This window comes from Pelodiscus sinensis, chromosome 1 (genome assembly GCF_052426305.1).
Source record: "Pelodiscus sinensis isolate ZL-2025 chromosome 1, ASM5242630v1, whole genome shotgun sequence".
Lineage (NCBI taxonomy): Eukaryota > Metazoa > Chordata > Testudines > Trionychidae > Pelodiscus > Pelodiscus sinensis.
This window is the reverse complement of record NC_143052.1, coordinates 143,408,336-143,430,531: the sequence shown is the minus strand read 5'-3', so window position 1 is coordinate 143,430,531 and position 22,196 is coordinate 143,408,336. Positions and strand designations below refer to the sequence as shown.

Here is a 22,196-nt window from a genome sequence, read left to right as displayed (position 1 = left end):
TTTCTTTGGGGTGAGGAAGTATCTTGATTAAATCCCCTTTCCTTTTTGATGTGAAGGTACACTCTCTATTGCCCCCATCTGAAGCAATCTGTGGCTCTCCTGTTGTAGCAGAGACTCGTGAGAAGGGTCCCTGAAAAGGGACCAGGAAGGGGGTTGAATGAGAGGAAAGGTAAGGAAGGGTATTGAGAGGCCTTCTTCTATGATCTCCAAGGCCCATCTGTCTGTTGCAGTGGTGGCCCATGCACAGTAAAAGGGCTGCAGAGTGAACTGATATTGGCCAGTTGATGGAAAAAACTTCGAACCCTCAACCAGAAGTTCAAAAGGTTTGCCAGCCATTGAGGGACAAGGATGTGGCAGTTTGGCCTTGAGGCTGCCTATGCCTTTGTTGCCTCTGTCGCCTCCTCAGGGAAGGGTATGAGGATGATGCTCTGCCTCGAGGTGTAAATAAATGGTAGAGTTTCTTTTTAGGCTGGGGAACATACATCCCCAGAGTCTTTAGTGAAGCTCACAAATCTTTGAGCAAGTATAATGAAGCATCCATGGTGGTGGAAAACAGCTTCCATCCCTCAAAGAGCAAGTCTTCAACAGTGTTCTGCACCTTCCTAGGAAATCCCAAGAGGTGCAGCCAGGAGACCCAACGCATGACCACTGAGATGGCCAAGGAATGTGAGACTGTGTCCGCTGCATTGTGGGAGGCTTACAATGCTGTCTTTGCTTTGAAGACACCTTAATCTATATTGGAGTGAAAGGAAGATTTGCATTCCTCAGGCAGCTGCTCAATAAGTTTTCATTTTCTCAAAATAGAAGTATGTATATTTTTGCTAATGCCACTGCATAGTTAGCTATTATCTGAGGGGATGCAGAGGAATGTGATTTCCTGCCCAGAATGTCCAACCTCTTCCTTGTTGTAAAGGGTGGATATGAATTGTGTTTGCTTGCCCCTATTATGAGCTGCATCAACCACCAGTGAATTTGGGGCTAAGTGGGTGAACAAAAACTCAGCCCTTTTTGCAGGGACATAATACTTTCCCATAAGCTTTTTTTTGATGTTGGAGAGATGGAAACTGGTGTTTGCCACGAGATTTTTGCAGGGTCCAGTATGGCCTCGTTAACTGGCAGGGCTGTCTTCTCGGAAGGTGAGGCCTGCAGTATAATAGTCAGTTTGTGGAGAATCTTGGTCTTCTCGACCAAGGAGATGTCCAGAATATTGGCCACTCGCTTGTACAAGTCTTGAAAAGACTTGAAGTCATCCCCCACTGTTGGTGGCAGGGGGCATTATGGACTCATCCGGAGAAGACGATTAAATGTGTGAAGGAGGCACTGCGTCTTCCTCCTGTGAGTCCAGATTTTCCATCTCCTCCGTGTGGTGTCAGACTTGTTGATGTAGGTGGCCTGGGGACCACTGTCTGGGGTCTAGGTGGCATCGGTGGCAGTGGTGCTGGCACTTGAACCTTGGTTGAACCCCTTAGACCCCATCCCTGCCAGGGTTGTGGAGGTAGAATGGAAGGAAGCCAAGGAAAAGGCTGCCACATCTGGGGCTGAGCCATTTGTTATTGCTGTATTTGAGTGATTAGTTTTGGAGAAGAAAGTCATGGGGAGAAGGTGATCTCATCCTCTTCACTGTCACTCGAGAAGGGAGGAGCCAAGCTTGATGGCGTTGCAAGCCTGCTTGGTCCCTCTAATGTTGGTGTGGCGTTGAATAGCAGCATGTCTGGTACCGATGCTACTGCAAGATCTTGATGCGTAGTCAGCGGCCTTGGTGGAGCGAATGTCGGTACCGCCAGTGCAGAGGGCTGTGGCCACTACGCTATTGTGTCTCCCCATATGCTCAATGTAGTCGGTACCGGGGAAACTTTAGTATTTGGAGCCAGTACCAACTTCATCGGTGTCTGTACTGTTGGCTCCAATGTGCCACTGGCCACACTGTGGTGCTGTGGTTTTGGTACTGGTTGTTGGTGCCAATGAGGTCAGTACTGATCGTGCAGTGGTGGTTTTCTTCGGTTTGGATACCAAGACCACAGAGCGTGGGTCTTTAGCAGACACGGCTTCTTGCAATGGTGGCAAGTCTTCAGTGAGTGGCCCTGGCCCAGACAGCAAGTACACTGGGCATGCCAGTTAGAGATGGGGATGCATAATTCTGTATGTCAGGCACAATTTGAAACCTGGTGAGCCTGGAATGTCTGTGCTAACAGCGAGATGGTTAGAGCAAAGAGAAGGTTTTTGTGGGTTTCTTTTAACTAACAAAAAATAAACAAGGGGGAAATGGTGAACAAAAATAAGACAAACTACAAACACCAAATACTACTCTAAATACACTAAGATCTATCACAGAGTGCTGCTGTGTTCCAACCAAACCAGGAGCGGTTGAGAAGGAACCGAGGGACGGCTGACAGCACGGGCATGTTGACACGTTCGCTAAGGCGTGAGTGGTGCCACACATGTGCGCCAGCACCTGGGGATATACTGCTGCTAAAAAGTTCCAGTTTCAAGCACAGGAGTGCCAAGACGTCTACGGTGGAGCAGCCACAGGGACATTCTTCAAAGAACATCACACAGCTTCTCATACCCATGCTGGTGCACAGGGACAGAACTGTTCACACCCACAGTGACTCACACTCAGGCCTTATGTACACAAAAGCAGAAATGCATTATTCTCCCTTGGTTGCTCAGGCTTCAATTCATAGCAGCAGATGCGCACACAGCTCACATTTGGTCACATCAACAACACACCTACAGCTGCCGAAACGCAGGTTCTAATGCATATGGACAAAACCACTCAATTCAGTCCCCTTCCAGATGTCCATTTTCATGCTGGGTTCACCAGAGCAGGAGTGTATGATTCTCTTATGTATATCTGCTTCCACCTCCACCTCAACGGTAGGTCATACTTGACCTGTAGCCAAAGGAGGAAGAGCATGATTCATAAACTCTGATGGCTACATAATTCTCTCACCCACTATTAGATGAGCTTATCCTTTCATGCCCATATTTATTCATATTAATACCCTCTGCGGGCGGGGGGGGGGGGGAGGAGGACAATACTACATCTCTCTCAGTCAATGATTCACTTCTGAAGCAGCAGTATATGACTATCACACTCCCATGGCTATTTATCTCCATGCCCACAGGAACACAGAGTTATCATCCCATATCCATTTCCACTCCGTCTGGGGATTAGGGCAGCAGTATGTGCTTCTCCTAACAAGCCTCTCCCGAGTAGGGGAAGGAGCACACAATTTTCACACTCATACCACCTCAGTCTGACACCCAGCACATCACTGTCACCTCTCAAGCTGTTGCTCATACTCACATGCATAGAAGAGGGACAGATTGATTTAATGGTCCCTTGCACCCAGTACACAGGAAAAGCACAATTCTCAGAAATGAATTTGAAAGCATAGGAATCAATATCCTGACAAGCCCAAGTTAGTCTGTTACAGAACACAGAATCAAGCCAAACACGAGTTACTCCTTAAGCACTATCTGATTTGCAGAAAGAAAAAACTGCTGATGCAAATTGAAGTTCCCTGTAAGACGCTAACTAGAGGACTCATATAACTAGTAGAAATTATTTGTTTCTAAAAATTATAGCTGAACGATATTTTAATAGAAAAGGGATTGCACCCAACATGAAGTAATATTTTATTATTATGGGTAAAGATGAAAATAATTGGACTGGAAGTTGGTAATTGCTTAGGGACCAGAGAATATTATCCAATTACAGGCAAAGAAAGGATGGTCCCAACCAACAACTTGTAACTTGATGCTTCAAAGGGGCTGACTTCCCAAAAGCTGAGGAAAACTAGGAGCGAAACTGATTGGGAAGAAATATTCAGACAGAAAAATGTGAAAAGTTGGGAGTTCTTAAAGAAGAGTTTATTTGATGGCCAAAAAGCCACAATTCCACAATCACGAAAGAGGATAACTTTGGGTAAAAGCCCATCCTGGTTCAGCAGTGAATTGAAGGCAGCAATTAGAAATAATATATATGTTAAAAATGAGAAAAGGCAGAATATATAGCAATTTATATAAATTAGAAGTTATGAAATATAGACAATTGATAAGGGAAGCTAAAGACATCAAGGAAGTATTGATGGCAGAGCTAAGGACATTTTTAAAGTATATGAGAAAAAAAAAGAAATCCCAGCAATGGCACAGGCCCATTACTAGAAGGAGATGACAAAATTGTTAATGATGCAGGAAAAGATAAATATTGGATAAATATTTCGATTGTGTATTTGGAAAGAAACAGGATGATATAATGATGATATTTAAGTACTTTCCAATCTATTAGTAACTAAGGAGGATGTTAGATATCATTTGCATGGGATACACATTTTTAGATCAGCAGGCTTGGATACGTAAGAATCTTAAAATGGATGCCTGAGATCTCTGGCCCATTAGAATTAATTTTTGATAACTTTTGAGTGCCATCAAGAAGGGGAAATGGGATGTATGACAGTCTGTATTCCTATATTCACCCCTTTTATAAAACTATGATAAATTTTGTACACTTAAAGACTCAATTTGCTAATCATTATTGTCCTTGAAAAATATGAGAGAACACATTGTATGTAAAGTTGTAAGATTCTGCTGTATAATATAAGACATTCCAAATCTAGGGAAACTGGTACAAACCTGTTCCTTTGAGACAAAAAGCAAGCTGGTGCCTTAGCCAGGTATCAATTAAATCAAATGGACAATGACCTGATTGGAGGGGTATAAATGAGAAATTTACATCTTAGCAAAGGGACAGGAATCTCCAGTCCCCACAGACTTCCTATCTCCAGCTGGGGTTCAGGAGACGATTCTCAAATAATAGGAAAAGATACAAGAATGGGAAACACAGGCCTCAGGATATTCCCCTCTTTCTCTCTACCCATGGCAATCGTAACACCTGAGGAACCAAACCAAAAAACAAAACAAAACCTCTGCTTTGAACTGCAGAAGGGTCCTGTCTTAAATGAATTCTGCCAGTAAGACTGCTGAAACATGCAGAGAGAGAGAGAGACTTTTCCTTTGAATTCACTTAGCTTGTGAAGTTAGGCATTAGTTATGTTTTATCTTTTCTTTCTTTGTAATCCATTCTGACTTTAATGCCTCATTACTTATCACTTAAATCTACATTCTGTGGTTAATAAAGGGCTGCGTCTAGACTGGCAAGTTATTCCGCAAAAGCAGCTGCTTTTGCGGAAAAACTTGCCAGCTGTCTACACTGGCCGCTTGAATTTCCGCAAGAACACTGACGATCTCATGTAAGATTGTCAGTGTTCTTGCGGAAATACTATGCTGCTCCCGTTCGGGCAAAAGCCCTCCTGCGCAAATGCTTTTGTGCAAGAGGGCTAGTGCAGACAACGCACAAAAAAGCCCCGATTGCAAAAATGGCGATCGGGGCTTTCTTACGCAAAACCGCGTCTAGATTGGCACGGACGCTTTTCCGCAAAAAGTGTTTTTGCGGAAAAGCATCCATGCCAATCTAGACGCCCTTTTCCACAAATGCTTTTAACGGAAAAACTTTTCCGTTAAAAGCATTTGCGGAAAATCATGCCAGTCTAGACGTAGCCTATGTGTTTGAGTCGTCCAGGAGAGGGCTGGGCATTATAATTCACAGTCCCTCATTTCCCTCAGAAATGTGTATTTGCTGGTGTTGCCCCACAGTGTATTTAATAAGTGGCGGGCCATAGCATTTAATGTGTAATGGAGTAATTTACATGCTGATGCTGTGTGAGAGCAGACCAGGAGTGGTTGCTCGCACAGTGACACAGTGTAAAAGTCACCTCATCTTGGAGAATTGAGAGGATACACAGCTGTTCAACAATCCATACTGTCCTCTGGGTAATGTCACAGAATGGCCCAAATCTAGAGAATGGTTAGCCAGACAATAATCCCGAGCAAAATAATGGAAAAACTAAAAATGGGATTCTATTAGCAAAGAATTAAAGGTAAAAAATAGAACGCATCTCTGTCAAGATGATTTCATGGAAAACGGGTCTCATCAAGCAAATATAATTTCATTCTTTGTTGCAATTACAAATTGTGTTCATGAAGGTAATTGCATGGATGGATCAAACAGATGTATGTAAGGTGTTTGACTTCATACAGTACAAGATATTCAGATTAAAAATAGCACTATATAATATTGCTACAGCACATTAAACAAGCTGACTGGTCTCAAAAAGTAGTTGGCACTGGGGAAATAACACTGAAGAAAAGTGAGCCTAATGGGGTCCACAGAGATTGATAGTAGGCCAGATTTTAATCAGTGATCTGAAAGTATCCAAATCACTTATCAGAACCTATTGATGACACAAAGTTTGGCAGAACAAGGCAACCAGAGTAATTTTACAGGGAAATCTGAATTGCTTGGTAAGCTGGGCCCATTAAAAAAAAAGAAATTTTAATACAGTCACATACAAAGTTATATATCTAGGAACACGGAATGATGCCTCTCACCTACAGACTGTATCCTGGAAAGCAGACACACAAAGGAATTTAGGTGTCATAATAGACAAGAAACATCCAGTGATGAAAAAAATGAAGATTCTTGGAGATATATAAAAACAGAGGAGTACTGAGCAGAAGTACAGAGGTGATTTTACACCTGAACATGGCATTAGTCAAACTGAATACTACATCTAGTTTTGGAGTCGATAGTTTAAGGAAATGGAGAAATTGGACAGGACATGAACAGCTACAAAAATGATTTCAGGGTTGTAGAGAATACATTACTATGTCTACACTGCAGCGCTATTTCAGGATACTGGAGGTATCCCACAATAGTTATTCTGCGTCTTTGGCATGCACCCGTTATTTCAAAATATAACGGGCTTGCTATCCTGATGTCCCTGTAAACCTCACTCCACGAGGAATAAAGGACATTTCAGAATAGCCATTTATTTCTAAATAAGTTCTGTGTAGACAGCGCCAAATTTTGAAATAAGCTACACAATTTGCATAGGTGAAATTACGTAGCTTATTTCGAGCTATGGGTGCAGCGTAGACACACCGTAAGAGACCTAAAGAGCTCCATCTTTTCAGATTGAGAAGTGACTGGATTTCAGTTTCTAATTATCTTCATGGGGAAAAAATACTGGGTCTGTAATCTGGCAGAGAAAGGCATAACAAGAATTGCTGGCTAAAGACTGAAGCAAAACTGATTTAAGTTAGAAATTAGGCACAATTTTTAACAGTGAGGGTAACTGGTAGGACAAACTACTAAGGGAATTGGTGGATTCTCCAACTCACAAATGCCTCTCTAGAAGATAGGGTTTAGCCAAACACAAAAGTGATATAGCTCCACAGAGCAGTAACTGGATAAAATTTAATGGTCTGCAATATACAGATCAAAATAGATTATCTAATCCCTTCCATATTAAAAACTGATGATACAATCCTACAGCCATTTGCAGCAATGCATGCATAGGAGCATAAGGACGTAACACTCACAGCTCCAGCCCAGCACACAGAGGGAGGAGTATGTTCCTCGCTGTCAGGACTGTTCACACTCAAAGGCAGAGATGCACATTTACACAGCTGCTCACATGGATGCACTTGTGCACACAGGAACGAACACACAATTCTTGCCCTCTTCCCTTGTGCATAGGAACAGAAAGATGCTTATGCTCATATCAATACCTCCATGCCCCTGTATCTTTTCACACCAATTCCTTTTTGCACAATTTTGGAAAGCACCCCTCTGGCCCACCCTTGCCCCGGTAGTTACCGAAGCTTGGGATCCTAGGTTTAATCCAAATGAATAATTCTTCCCTGGCTTTCTTGTTGTTTCTTTCAAGCCAGCCTTCATGAGCCAAGTAAAAGTCAGGCAGATAATTACATGATAATCCAGAAACCACGTGTACCAAAAAAGGTGGCATGGAAAAAAAACGAGAAGACAAAGAGAGAGAGAGAGAGACAGAGAGGAGGAAAGCAAAGATTGAAAATAAAAATTTGCCAGGATAATGCATTTTATAAACACGGAGATAGAAACAGTTACAGCAAGGACAGAGCAGGCCAGGGGTAGGAAATAGATGTTTTGATATAAATTCAAGGGGCCTTCAGTTCATTCTTGGTGGCTCCCCCTTCTCATTGGTTTGGTCTCTCCTTGTGGGGGTATCTGTGCCCTTCCCTCCATTGTCCACCTTCTGGGGAATACATCTGGTCCTGTTTCTACAAGAGGCCACCGCTACCATTTGAGTCCAGCCCATCTTGGCAAGAGGGAGCCTGGAAGATCGCCCACAATGAGACACAAGCAGGAGGAATTCGCCTTTTCCCGCCTCCTGCTGGCTCCTGGAAGAGGCAGGTCTGTTCTGCCAGCCCCATTAGGAATGAGAAGACAGACAGCTGAACTGGGGGGGGAAAGGTAAAGGTCAGAATCCCTGCCTCTCCTTCCTGGGAAGGAGATGCGGGAGGGGTGGCAATGAGCACTGTGGCACTCTCTTACCCTCCCACTGCTTTTTTGGTTTCCTGATGCTGCCCGCAGACTCTCTTGTGGGGGGAGATGGAGACGGAGCTACTATTGCATTAGCCACAAAGGGCAGGCCCAGCAGCGACTTGGAACCTACTCCCCTGGATCTCCATGGGGACCCCTTCCACAGTTGGGTGGGAGACGGACAGCTGCCAGACTACGCAGACCCCGCCCATGCTCTTCAGTGGGGTAGGAGAGAAATTGCCGCCCTCCCACAGCATAGGCAATGTCAAACCCAGGGAATACGCCTCACCTCGCATGTCCCCGCAGCCCTCCCTTTCACCCAGGGAGCAGGGGAGTTATTCTAGCTCGGGACTGGAGAACAGCCTCCTCCCCACTTTTCACAAGCAGGAGAAGGGAATGAATGTTTTCCTTTAGCCACATAAGGAAACCCTAAAAAACCTTTCACTGTGCACCCTGTCAGAACCTTCAGTGCCCTACTGCCAGCGTGTGTCCAAGCCTCTCTGCACACGGACAGCCTCTTTCCAGCCCATCTGGCCACATGGGGCCTAGAGGGTGCTCCCTCCACCAGCCTTCAGACAGGTTTTAAAATTACACATGAAGCAAAACCGAGGCCTTTCCTCTGTGTGTGAACTGAGGGGTGCTTGTGTGAGGAGATGCTCCCATCACAGCACAGGGCCTTTTGCAGGCGAGAGTATTCCCCTTTGAGCAGGCTGTTGTACAACATGCCTGTGGACAGGCTATCACTCCAGGGCCTGCCATTAACAGGGTACGCTGCCAGGAGAGGCTGCTGCACAAGGAGAGGCCAGAGGCTGTTGCACAAGGAGGGGCCATTGCGCAAGCACTGCCCCTGGGCGCAGGCTATGCACGAGAGGTTTTCTGCTCCCTGGGTCAAGGTCTCTCTTAGGAGCTGGAGAGATGTTCCACCTGGATGGTGCTGGTGCTGACAGTGAGGCAGATGTTCTTGTGGTGCTCTGAAGTCTTGTAAGGGGTCAGGTCAAAGGAGCAATGGGATGGAGGGTTGGGGGGGTTAGTGTCTCCAGAAGGACCCCCTGCTGCCCCACCACCCTGCGGCTGGAAGTGCTGCTGCTGCGAGGCCTGAACTTGAGCCTGTGCCACTTGCTGTTGTGGGTCAGGGATGTTGTGTTTTCGCATGTGCTTCATCAGGTATGTCTCCTGTTGAGAGAAGAAAGGGAGGAATCGGGGTGAGAGCAGACTCCTGGGAAAGCAGACATCAATGATCCGCTAGGGACAGCTCTCAAGGTGTCTCCCACCCAGCACTCCTCAGGGACAAGGACTAAATCTCTGCCCACCAGGGCAGCACTTCCCTGCCTGCCTTGCCTGAGGCGATACTCACTGAGGTGTAGGCCCGGCTGCAGATGGAGCAGGTATAGACCTTGGCATGCTTCACTGTGTGCGTAGCCAAGTGAACTTCCAGCGAGGCAGCATCTGTGTATGCACGGTGGCAATTGTGGCACTTGAAAGGTTTGTCTTTGTTGTGCTGCCGCCTGTGGGACTGCAGAGGGACAGAAGAAGGAGGGGAGGAATTGATGTTAGAGCTGGAGCTGCCCCCTCACGACTTACTCCCTCTGAGGCCACAGGCCTCTGTATCCCAAGGGAAGGGGTCCTGGGCTCTCTCAGTTCTTATCTTCCACCATCCCAGTCTCCCTTCTGCTGGTTCACTGGCTGTCTTTGAAGAGAGAACTCTCCCAACCTCTCTCCCCTGTCCTTCCCTACTTCCATCCCCTTCCGCCCAGCTCCCTTCTTACATCCCACCTTGCTTTCCACACCAGGCTCTACGCTGGGCTCTTGCCACTGCTTGACACACTGCAGCCCTAGATTCAGAACAGCTCCATTATTCCTTACTCTTTGTAGCACCTCTCCATTGGATGTCACCTATGACCTCCACTAGCATGTTGCTCATCTTGTTCCAAGGCCCCAAAGATAGCCATGGCCAATGACATCTCCGATCCCTCTGATCCTCCAGCTCTTCGCTTCCCTCCACATTATCAGGCAAGGGAGCACTAACAGCTTTTGTGACTTCACCACACATTTCATGATAGCTGGTGTTTTCCTGAGAGCCCCAGCCATGGAGTATCATAGGTTTCACTAGAAAACAGTTGCTAGTCCCCATGGTTGGGAAGAAAAGATTAAACATATGAGCCCTAAGGCCAGACTGGAAATGAAAAGAACCCAGTGTTTTTCAAAATCTTATAATGTTGTGAGTCTTGACTGGTTTTTTGGGGTGGCAATGCTGAGAGTCTCCTCGCTGAAACTCCAAAGCCCCTGGAGCAGCCTCCCTGGAGTTCTCTGCTCTCCTCTCCACCCCACCCCACTCCACTCCCCCTCTGCAATCCTGCATGCTTCTCCACTTGGCTGTGGGACAAGTTCACACCCTTACCTGCAGGTTGGAGAGCTGGGTAAAAGCCTTTTCACACCCTGGGTGGGCACATTTGTAGGGTCGGTCCCCAGTGTGGATGCTGTCGGAGGAAGAACACAAATGGGATGCAGTGAACAGGAAGTCAGACTGGATCTCCATGACCCTGACACCCAGAGCCACTCTAGTACAGGAGTGTGCGATGCTATCCATGAACACTGCTCTAGCCTCACTGACACAAGGGAGCCCTGCTTTGCACCTGTGCCCCGCTAGCAGAGACTCTGGAGAGTTTAGAGAGGGAGGGTGACAGGCAGGAGGGACAGGCCAGCTTGGTAACTGTAGTGGTGCCACGAGAAGTCGCTGTGCGTCAGACTCTCTGCCCCCATCGTGGGCAGCCACACGACTACGGTAAACCTTTGTGCCCTGCACGATGCGAAGACAAGCTCTACCTGCCCCTGCTCAGGACATGCACATGTTATCATCTAAGGTCAGTGTTTGTGCCTGTGCCCCTGCAATGCCAGAGAAAGCTTCCACACACTCAGTCTCTGTGCCCATCCCCCACAGTGCCAGGCTGGGATCCCTCATGACCAAAGTCTCTCTCTCTGTGTCCCCCATGGTGCAAGACCAAGGATCCCCCACGGCCAGAATGTGCCCACCTCTGCCCTGACGTGGTCAGTGTCTCCTGCGCAGCCTCCACTCCATCCTCTTTCTGGTGGCCGCGTCCTCCTGGGGGTGCAGCCTGCCGCATCCCCTACCCGCCCCCCGCATGCTCGGCGCGCGAACTCCACAGGTGCATGCCGGCGGGGGGAGGGGGGAGGGGGCCAGGCCCCAGCCGCCTATGGCCCTTACCGTGTGTGCTGCTGCAGGTGGGAGAGCTGGCGGAAGGCTTTCTGGCAGTAGCGGCAGCTGTAGGGCTTGGCCCCCGAGTGGATACGGAGGTGCTGGGCCAGGTAGGATGTGTTGGCGAAGCTCTTGGAGCAGTGAGGACACTTGTGCGGCTTGACAATCGCCGTGTGAAGCTTGGAGTGGATCCTGCCGAAGAGGAGGAGGAGCAGCAGCAGTTGGACACGACCACCATCTGGCTAGTGTGGATGGAATGAGGGCACGAAGGGGATGGGGCAGCACCACGCTACCTGGCTACACGCAGGAACTCCAGACGTGGACTGAACCCACATTCCCCATGGGTGTACAAAACCAAGGCCTGTCTGCACCAGGGGGCCAGAGAGAGGAGCTGGACAGTCTAGGCTGAGGGGCGCTGACAGAGCTGTGTGTGGGAAGCCTAGGACTGGAATAGCAGAGGGGTGGCTGGTACAGGCAGAGCTGTGCTGAGGGTGAGGGTGACACGACAGCCCCATCCCTACTCAAGAATCCCACTGGTAGCAGCAGGCTAGGGTTCACAGCAAGTATCGCCTCTCTTCTGATGCCCCTAAGAACAGGCTGTCCTGACTTTTGCCCCTGGCCCCACTGCTTGGAGCACCACTACAGAGCTGGTGTGTGCAGGAGGTACCCAGCCTATGGCAAACAGAGGCTGTCCTAGCCTAGTATGTTTGCAGCATGCTGGGATGATGGCAACATGCAGTGCACAAGGCCCAGCCTTCTCCACCCTTACCGTGTGTGCTGCTGCAGGTGGGAGAGCTGGCGGAAGGCCTTCTGGCAGTAGCTGCACGTGTAGGGCTTGGCCCCTGAGTGGATGCGAATGTGCTGGGCCAGATAGGAGCTGTTGGCGAAGCTCTTGGAGCAGTGAGGACACTTGTGTGGCTTTGTCTCGGTATGAGACTTGGAGTGGATCTGCATCTCAGACTTGGAATAGAACGTCAGCGAACACATCCGGCACCTGGGACCGGGATGAGGGGAAGAGAGAGTGTCATATGGGGCAGGCCCCAATGTGCACCAAAATTAACTGGGTGAGATTCTCACTGCCAGACGCATAATGTCCCAGAGCAGGGAGGGGACAGCCCCTCTGTCTCAAGGGAGACCCCATCTGGGATACTGTGCTCAGCTGTGGGCCCCTCAATCTCAGCAAAAGAGGGGCAGACTGACAGAGAGCAGAGAACACCACATGCACACTCCAGTGACCAGGCTGCTCAAATTCTTAGGAGAATTAGAACTAAATCCACTTAGCCTGGTGAAGACATAAGATATGGGAGACTAGATAGCAATTTAGAAAAGTCATAAGCAGATAGGTATGCTAGAACAGAAATAATAATTCCCAGACAAAAAACTTTATTCATCTATTATTTATTTGTCTTAAAAAAATAATAAATAAAAAAAAAGACAGAAAATCTGGGATTTCCAGGTTAAAGTTTCACTTCACAATAAAAGCTGACCAGCAAGTGCTGGAAAGTCTGCTAAAGCAGTTAAGATCATCACCATCTTAACTCTGCCCTCTTTGGGGAAGATAATGCATTTGTATGGTCTGAGCAGAATGCTGAAAATGAGACGTGCAGAGAATGCTTTTATAATTGGTTTCACATGTGATTTGAATATCAAACACGATGCTTTATCAACTCAATTTCATTGTATCCTTAGCACTACACATTGCTTTAGGGGGTTGGACATGTTAGTGGCACATGAATTCTTTGAACAGAGAGAAATGATGGACCTATTTATCAGAGGGGTAGCCGTGTTAGTCTGTAACTGTAAAAAACCAAGTAGTCCTGTGGCACCTTAGAGGACTATAGGACTACTTGCTGCTATTTATCCGTAACTGATAAAAACAGTTTTTCCCCCTCCAAGGATTGCACATGGCTCCCAGACAAGTTTTAATGATTGCTGCTTCAGTGGCAAGATAAAGCTGTGTAAGTCTCTAGCGACTCTTCAGGGTGCCACTACAGGGGCAGAGTTATGTTTGTTGTAGCCTTAATTATTCATTTGCAGACTTTTCAATATTTTGTGGGGTTCTTAGCAAAATGGAATGTGCTCTTGGAACTTTCAGGCTAATGTTTGAGAAAATGAAAAAGCCATCTATGGGAGTTTTGACTAAGATTACTCCAGATTGATGCCCTTTTTTGTCTGGGAATTTCCTTCAGTGTCTAAAAATGTTGAAGAATTGCTTGGTGCCAGGAGTCCCAGTAGAGACAGTAAATCAACAGGGATTGGTACCCATTCTTCTCTGACATCTCTCTCAAATTCACATGTGACTTTTCTTTCTCTCCCAGGAAATCCCTTCCCCTCTATGTGTTTAGGTCTACCCCCATTCCCCACATCACAACTATTCACATGGGGGCCAGGTGACAGTTATGAAATATGCAGCAGTTTGATTAGTATATGCAATGCACAAAACATTTATCCAACTCTTACCTCAAACAATCACAGACCCTACCCAGTCATGCCCTTGTTCCAAGTCTGGTTGCTGGGAGTCCCACCTCCTGGTACAGATGCCTACCACGGAGCAGAGCTCCTTCCTCCCCCACCTTTCATAAACTCCCTTTTTTCAGTTGTTCCTGCATGCATCTTCCCCTGCTTCTCATCCCACCTTTTCTCCCAGATTCTAGTAAAAGGTATGCATCCAAATTATTCACTGATACAGCCCTTGGTTACCTAACTAACATGCTAGCTGAGTACACTGTTGTCTCCAAGTGAAGGTCCATAGCCCCTTAGGCAATCAGCACTTGCCACAACAGTGTGTAAGAGGTTCTGAATGTCAACATTAAGTTGCTTTGAAGATATGAGGATCCAAAAGAAGCATAAGAGTGATTTCTAAGAACCAAAAGTCCATTTCTTATTCCAAGTATCTCCAAACATTCTGTCCAACTTGCCCCAAACTTTTCAAAGAGCTGCAATCCTGGACTTGGATACAGTGTGTGAAATGTTTGGGGTTTTTTTCTCTCATAGCTGGTAGTATCCTTAAAAACTGTGATGCTGAAAAGAGCACCTAGTTGAACACAAGTGCCCAATGCAAGGCCATGGCTAGAAGGGTTAATGTAACCCAGGGGTGGCAATCATTTGGGGAGGGGGGGGCAACTTCACCACAGATATCATTCCCACAGATCTGCTCCAGTTTCAACATGTTATTGGATTTTATGCAGGAAGGCTGTCACTACAATCACAACAGTCGCTTCAGGACTTACAAATAAAATCAATTAATACAGTCACAGTATCCAATCTCTAACACACTGCTCAGTGCACTAATTTTGTAATGCCGTAACAAAAAGCTATTAGGTTTGTCTGTCAGGATTCTTCTGCCATCCAGGGTATATAAATGCTCCTCTTCCTGGCTTTGTGTAAAACGCAGGCAAATAAATTGGGTACTTGATATGGAAGGATGTCATTGCGTTTGGACAGTCTAGGACGAGGACACAGGTAAACTTTGTTCTTAAAGAATACAGGATAGAGGCATTAAGGCAACACAGCACTCCTACTCTTCTGGCTAAGGTGATAGTAACCAAAAATGCCATCTTTGTCAATAGAGGCAACAGATAGCAAATAGTCAAATGCTCAAATGAAGAACCGATAAGTCTTGACAACACTAAGGTTAGATCCCACAGAGGAACAGGGTCTTGCACCTAAGGATCTAATTTAATTAGGCCTTTCAAAATCCTTATGGACTTGTCGTTAAAACAAATAGGGCAGTTATCCATGTTAGGGTAGAAGGCTAAAATACCTGCCAGATGTACTTTGGATTGCTCATTGTATCTGAAACACCAGCTGCTGGCCATTAATTTGATCAAAGTATGTTGAACTAAAGAACAGGACAGTGACACCACATACTCCATTTAGAGAAGTAAGTAGCTCTTGTAAAATGCTACCTACTATTAGCAAATTCTTTTAAACCTCTTTCAAGCAAGACCACTCTCTAATATCTAGCTATAGAGCATCCATGCAATTAAAGGAATGGATTGTAAGTGTGGGTGGAATAGGCAGCCATGATCTTGGGAGATTAGGTCCTACTCTAGAGGATGTGATATGGGAGGATTAACTGACAATGCCAGGAGAGTGGAGAACCAGTTTTGGCACTGGGGAAAAAGTTAAACTCTGGTCCTGTCTTATTTTTAACTAAAAGATTTCCCTGACATCGCTCAGGTACTTCAGGGCTGGGGTTGTGGGGTGCAGGAATCAGGGCAGGGGTCTTGGGTTTGTGCGGGGCTCAGGGCAAGGCCTGGGGGCACAGGAGTTGGGGTAGGGGTGAGAGAGTACATGAGTCGGGGTAGGGACACACGAGTCGGGGTAGGGGTGGAAGGGCTCAGAGCAGCAGCTGGGAGTAGCCACTGGCCTTTCCTCAGGGCCAGCATGGGGTGGCAGGGCCACCTGGGGCCCAGGCCAGCAGTGGCTCCCCAGGGCCCAGGCTGGCAGGAGCCAAATGGCTTGGCCAGTAGCTGCTGCCCACAGCTGGGGCACTTGCGGTCCCCCCATGGTCATTTGAGAGTATAACTGTCCCTGCTAGTAGAGCCCTCCCTTTCCATTTGATGAGAAAGGGTTGCAATCCAGGCACATCCCACTGTCCCTGGCACAGCCAAACCCTGACCTTGCTTTAAGTTAAGAGGAAGCTGCCTACCAAATTTGGTGGTCCCAGATCTTACTGTTTAGGAGGAGTTATAGAACAAACAGACTCACGGATGAATGGAGACACAGACGCATAATATATCGTAGAAGATAATGCCATGTGAACACACAGGATTGGTAGAAAAGCACAGAGCCGCCTGCCCAACCACTGTAGCAAAACATGTGGGGAACTTGGGCTGCAACTTGCAGAGAACAGAACTGGGGCCTCTTTCTGAGGCAAACTGGTCTAGCTGGGGAAACCCATTCTCCTTAGCCCTCATCTCCCTTCCCCCCTCCTTCCCCATATTCCTTTACTTTTGGGATTGGGAAATAGAGGAAATAAAATCCCATCCTGAGACATTGTGGAATTCCTCTAAGCAGAGATCATGCCTCTTGGAGTAGTTCCTTGTAAGACTGGTCCCGGAAGAAGTATGAGGACAGGGGAACCCAAACAAGCCGGAAAGCACAGACCACTTTGGCAGCACTCCACACAGTGGTCTGAAGTAATTTGGTACCAAACACTGAGCAAGTGGTTCAGAGTGTTTGCTGAAAGTGGGGAAATTTGGGACTGGACAGATGGAGACTGGTATGGTGACCTCAACAGACTCACCAAAATGATTGTTTGGCACTTCCTGGCTGTCTTGAAGGGTCTGGCCCTGGAGCCAAAGCAGCAGGAAGTCGAGGCCTATGTCTATGATCTTTGAGTTTCTTTTTTGACAGGCCCTGTCAAAGAGGTGGAGCAGAAAAACATTACATCTGCTAAGGCCAGCAGTGCTTTTTGACTGGAGCTAGAATGTACAAACCTAAAGAGGTTAAGGTGCTCCTTCAGCCTGTGAAGTTTGCTGTTCACCTGGTCTGAGTACAGAGAAGGCTCCTCAAAAGGCTGGCCCTGACAAGGATTCTGAACTTTGCAGGGAAGACAAGACAACCAACCAAAAGGGATTGCCTCATGGCAACTGCAGAAGCCATGGATCTAGATGCTGAGAATGCAGTGTACAGTCCAGTCACCAGCAACGTTGTCACCAAGCTGCCCTCCTTGGCCAAGGAAGAGAGTTCTTGCCTGGCGTTCTCAGGAAGCAGTTCTTTGAACCTCTCCATTAAAACCTCAAATTAAAATCATACCACTCCAGCAGAACCCATGGATTGGCAAGTGCCTCAGCTGAATCATTTTTCCAGGTGGGTGGGAGTAAAAATATTCAAACCCTTGGAAGAGCACACAGGACTTTCACTCTGCCAGCTTGGGCATGGAAGGCAATTAAGATTCTGCCACAGAACCTTCATAGGCTCTGACATTGCCTCGATAACTAGCACTGCCACCCAGATATGCCCCTAATAAAGTGCCAGACAATGGGAGGGCTCATTGACCTTTTCAAACATGAATGCCCAAGTCCAAAGCCACCCTCTAAAGCCGTGGTCACCAACCAGTAGATCGCGATCTACCGGTAGATCTCAGGGGCTCTAAGAGTAGCTCTTGAGCCCTCTCTGAACTGCGCACCTGCGCAGTACATTTACATTAGATTTCCTCATGTAATGTAGGCGAGGCTTCAAGGAAGGGGTGGGGCAGTAGATCTTTGCCTGTTCTGAGACTTAAAAAGTGATCTTGGGTGTAAAAAGGTTGGAGACCACTAAAGATTCCTGATCAGCTTGAAAGTTACCAGCAGGGGGTAAAGTTGCCTCCAAGGAAACCACCTGGTCCAGAAAGTATGAGGAGGAAGCTAAGACTAGGGAGGGTTGAATTTCTTCTCCAGACAGTTCTTCTGTTTCCAATGCCACTTCTTGATGTCCAACAACAGACTGGTACTAAACACTGAAGATGGAGCAGCTGAGTGTGAGGGTTCCACTTGCATAGGCAAGGGCATGATGAGGTGAGGATCTAGCAGCTGGGAGTGGGGGAAATCTCAGAGATTCCAAAAAGACCACTGATATGGGGCTGGATCCCAGTGATCTCCTGACCAGATTCCCCAACTAGCACTTACCATGGGGTCACAATGGCAGACAGAGAGGGAGGAGCTCAGATGGGACTGGTGGATTCTACTCTGGAGTTGAGAGATGCAAGATCCAACGTCTGAGTCTGACGACAAAGTTTCCCCTTCCTCTGACGATAGAAGGGTTGCTCGGGGAGTGCTTAGGACCTGCACCAAGAACCTAGTGCCAGGTGAAGCACTGCTATCATTGCTGGCTTCCCCTGAGATGGTACCACTGGACTGTCTGGGAAGCAGGCAGGGGATCCAACTCCAGCTTCAGTACCCAGAGGCAGAATAACTTTCTTGCCACTGTGAATGCCTCTGGGATAGTCGGCATAGAGAGTGTACCTTGGTGGGGGTGCCACTGAAGTTGCTGGGCTGACAGGTACCTGAGCCAAGGGTGCCAACTCAGGCATGGACTTGGAGAGAGAGTGCTTAGATTTCAGATGCACTCTCCTCATCTCCTTCTCTCACCAGACATAGAAGGTGGAGAAACTCTCTCTGGAACACTCATTTCTTCTTTGGCATGCCTGACGGTGACAGTGCCAGGACTCTGCCAATGGGGAAGGCGTGCTTCTGCAGCACTCAGCCTTCAACTGCACTGGGACAACTCCCATGTGTCTTTATTCTAGACTTGTCTCTCAAGTCTGCATTAAGACAACTACTGTCTGGGTCACTCACTGGCACGGGCTTTGAGCAAGAAGCACACCGCTTGAAGCCCAGGGACGAGGGCACAGAGAAAACCATTCTGGCAATGAACAGGGGCTCTAACAACTGCCACAGGCAGTAAGAAGGAATAGGAAGGGGGCATGAGGCACCTGTCCTTTATCCTGCACATACTAGCGTGCGGCAGCAGAGGGTGCTCAAGCTGCCCTATGGGTACCACTGAAGGAAAGCTTCTGACACCCATGTGTTGCATGCAGAGACATCAAGAACAGTATGCTCATGTGCAGTCATTGGAAAAACTCTTTTTCCATTGTAAAAGTCTCTACTCCGAAGACAAAATAAAACTTATCAAGTGGAAATGTTACATATGTTATCCTTGGCTAGAAGGCAAGTTTGGGGGGGACATTTTAGAGTTAGTTTGAGAAATAGGATGTTTTTCACTTTTCCTAAAGTTTTCACAAAGATTTGTGCATCAAATAGTATGCTTCAAAGGAACACGACCAAGAAACTCATTTACTTTGTTCTGCTTTCCATCACAAAGATCCAGGCTCCTAAAGGAGTGGGCTTTTAGCTCTTGTACAGCAGCCTTTCATCTGTAAATCTAGGAAAGCTTTACCTCAGAGTATCTGAGGCACTCACAGCTGAATAAAGTGACTTGCCCAAAATTACACAGCAAGTCAGCAGTGGAGCTACCAAAACTCCCAGTCATGCACCTGGGCTGACTTGTCTCTTCCAATCAGAGGATGTCACAACACCTCCAATAAAGGCTGCTGAAGGGATTGCCTTTAGTCTTTCCATTACTTAGAATTTCATCAAACTCCCACATTAAAGCTAGAAATTCTCCAACTCTGCCTTTGTCCAAAGGGAGCTTTTTTTTTTTTTTTAAGTCAGACCAAATATGATTTGATATTTTCACAATAAAATCATGTTAAAAAAGAATGCGGTTTATTTAAAAAAACCTTTCTGGCACTCAAGCAGAAGGGGGTAGAAACTAGATGCTGGGAAAGAAATTAACCATTGGTCACATGCCCTTTTGTTATACAAGTTCCAATTTGTCTGCAGTTAGTGGTTATAACCATTTAAGAAAGTATTTTATCATTCTATAGTTAAAAGAATTTCTGGGTGGTTTTGTAAGCAACTGGTCCCCACTGTTTCTATAGTACCACACATAGGGGTGCAACCATTTTATATGGAACTCTAGGTTGTACTACAATTTGGAGAATTCTGCAAGAAAGCAGTATTCCATGATCCAGGCAGCTTCACCCTGCACGGGAATAGGAATTGTCAGTGGATAAGGCCAATGGTCCAACTATACTTGTATCCAATATCCACTAGTAAGTACTAGGCTTCAGAGGGAGATACAGTAGACTTCCAATAATCCAGAACCTTTGGGACCTAGGTGGTGCCAGATTATCAAATATGCCGGACTATCAGGAGGACGGACACACACACACACACACACACACACACACACACACACACACACAGTATATAAAGTGTTTTTAACTCTTTTTGTTGTACATATGTATACAGTATACTGTAATGTTTTAGTTTTAACAACCCTTTTTGCTTGGTTCAGCTGCTGCCATTGCTGCCTTGTGACTCATTTTTTGCTGAAGCTCACTCACTAGGCTCTTGCCATTTTGATGCCGGACTATCAGGAGTGCCGTACAATTGGATGCCGGACTATTGGAGTTTTACTATACAAGCAAACACCTAGTGGGCAATTATGGAATAACCTGCCCAAAGGGGAAGTTTCTTCCAAACTCCTAACAGTGGTTTGGCTTGGCTTATGCCTGAAGAGAAACGTGTACACACACACACAATTACCTGGGGAATATATTATCCTACTAGACCAAGAGCTTAGCTCAAGGGTGAGCAATAAGCTGGACACAGTTTGTCAGGGTTAGTCGCTGGCAGACCACCGGCACTTTATTTACCCGCACACCTGCAGGTATGGCCACTTGTGGCTCCCATTGGCACTGGACTGGGACAACACTTCTAACAGCTCCCATTGGCTGAGAACAGCAATTTGTGGCCAATGGGAGCTGCAAGAAGCTAACCCTGGCAAACCACCTCCAGCCTGTGAACCGCTTATTGCCCACCCCTGGCTTAACTGGAGTCAAAACATGTTAGATGTTTATATGAATAATGAGAAAATCCACAGTTACACTAGGTAAAAAAAATAATTTCCTTTTATAATATTTTAATTTGTCTCAATTTCATTGATGCTCTCCTTGTCCTTGTATTAAGAAAAAATGTCAATAAGGGCATCTTAATCAACCTTTTTTCGACTCTATTCATTAATTAGTATTCCTCTCTGTTCATCAGCTCTCTAAAATGAACAGTCCCAATCTTTCCAATCTCCCCAAGCCTCGAATCATTTTCATGCCCCATCTCTGAACACCACTATCCTTTCTGAGAAGGAGGCTCAGAAATTGCAGGGGAATGCCTTTATACAATAACAATCTCAGAATGATTTCCCATCCCACTGCATGTGTGTTCCAGCACTGCTTCCCCCCCCCCCTTAACTGATGCTACACAGAGTTTCAATGAAAAATTATTCTCAGCAGTGCCCCATTTTTCCACCTGAGGGCTTAGAGTTAATTTAGTTCCTGTAACAGGGCAGCTGCCCTGTACTGGCCCCTTAAGAGCCAAACCCCAGTCTAGAGCAGGCCCAGGGAGTTCAGCCCAGCTGGGCGGCGTTGGCCAATTAAGGCCCAGCTGGGGGCTATAAAAGGGAAGGGCTGCTTCAGCCAAGGCAGTGTGAGCCTGGCTGCCGAGGGAGCAGGACGCTCTCTGGAGCTAGGGCAGGGCTAGAGTCAGGCTGGGCCAGGACGCTTGGACAGCCAACCGGCCAGCCTGCTAGGCCTGCGGACAGGCCTGCTGGAGAGACACCAAACCCCCAGAAGGGGGGCTCAGAGCGAGTGACTGGAGCACTGCCGGAGGGCAGTGTGGCGAAGAGAGCAGCGCGACCAGAAGATTCCAGAGGGGAAACGCCACGTGAGCGGAGGCCTGTGCGGGCGGAATGGACTGATTCCGGGGACAGACTATGGACCCCCGCTACGGTGGTGAGTGACCCCCTCACAGTTCCCAACATTTTTATTTTTAAATAACCTTAAAAGTAAAACACTACACAGAAGCCCTCACAACTTAGGAAATACCAAAATTAACTATGGATGTTCATCCTTAACTCCATCCCCATATAAATCCAAGAACACAATCACACTTATATTCACAAGATACCTGCTTCATCTGGTGCCTAGGTGCCAAGAGAGACACA

The 22,196-nt window shown here is 47.0% G+C and overlaps 1 protein-coding gene across 13 annotated transcripts in view; it reads right to left on the bottom strand.

Moving 5' to 3' along the window:
- Positions 1-7,307: 7,307 nt before the first annotated feature.
- ZNF384 (zinc finger protein 384) overlaps positions 7,308-22,196 on the bottom strand; it is a 28,861-nt gene continuing 13,972 nt past the window's right edge. For 8 of the 13 annotated variants that reach the window (XM_075903860.2, XM_075903851.2, XM_075903833.2 and 5 more), the window contains 6 exons: positions 12,412-12,636; positions 11,652-11,834; positions 10,827-10,905; positions 9,783-9,941; positions 9,353-9,601; positions 7,308-8,345 (listed from right to left, as the gene is read on the bottom strand). In XM_075903860.2, coding sequence (XP_075759975.1) covers positions 8,319-8,345; positions 9,353-9,601; positions 9,783-9,941; positions 10,827-10,905; positions 11,652-11,834; positions 12,412-12,636 — 922 coding nt within the window. In that variant the 3' untranslated portion in view covers positions 7,308-8,318. Of the gene's footprint in view, positions 9,602-9,782; positions 9,942-10,826; positions 10,906-11,651; positions 11,835-12,411; positions 12,637-22,196 lie in introns of all 13 variants that reach the window. The other 5 variants (XM_075903821.2, XM_089771905.1, XM_089771914.1 and 2 more) reach the window with 3 other exon arrangements.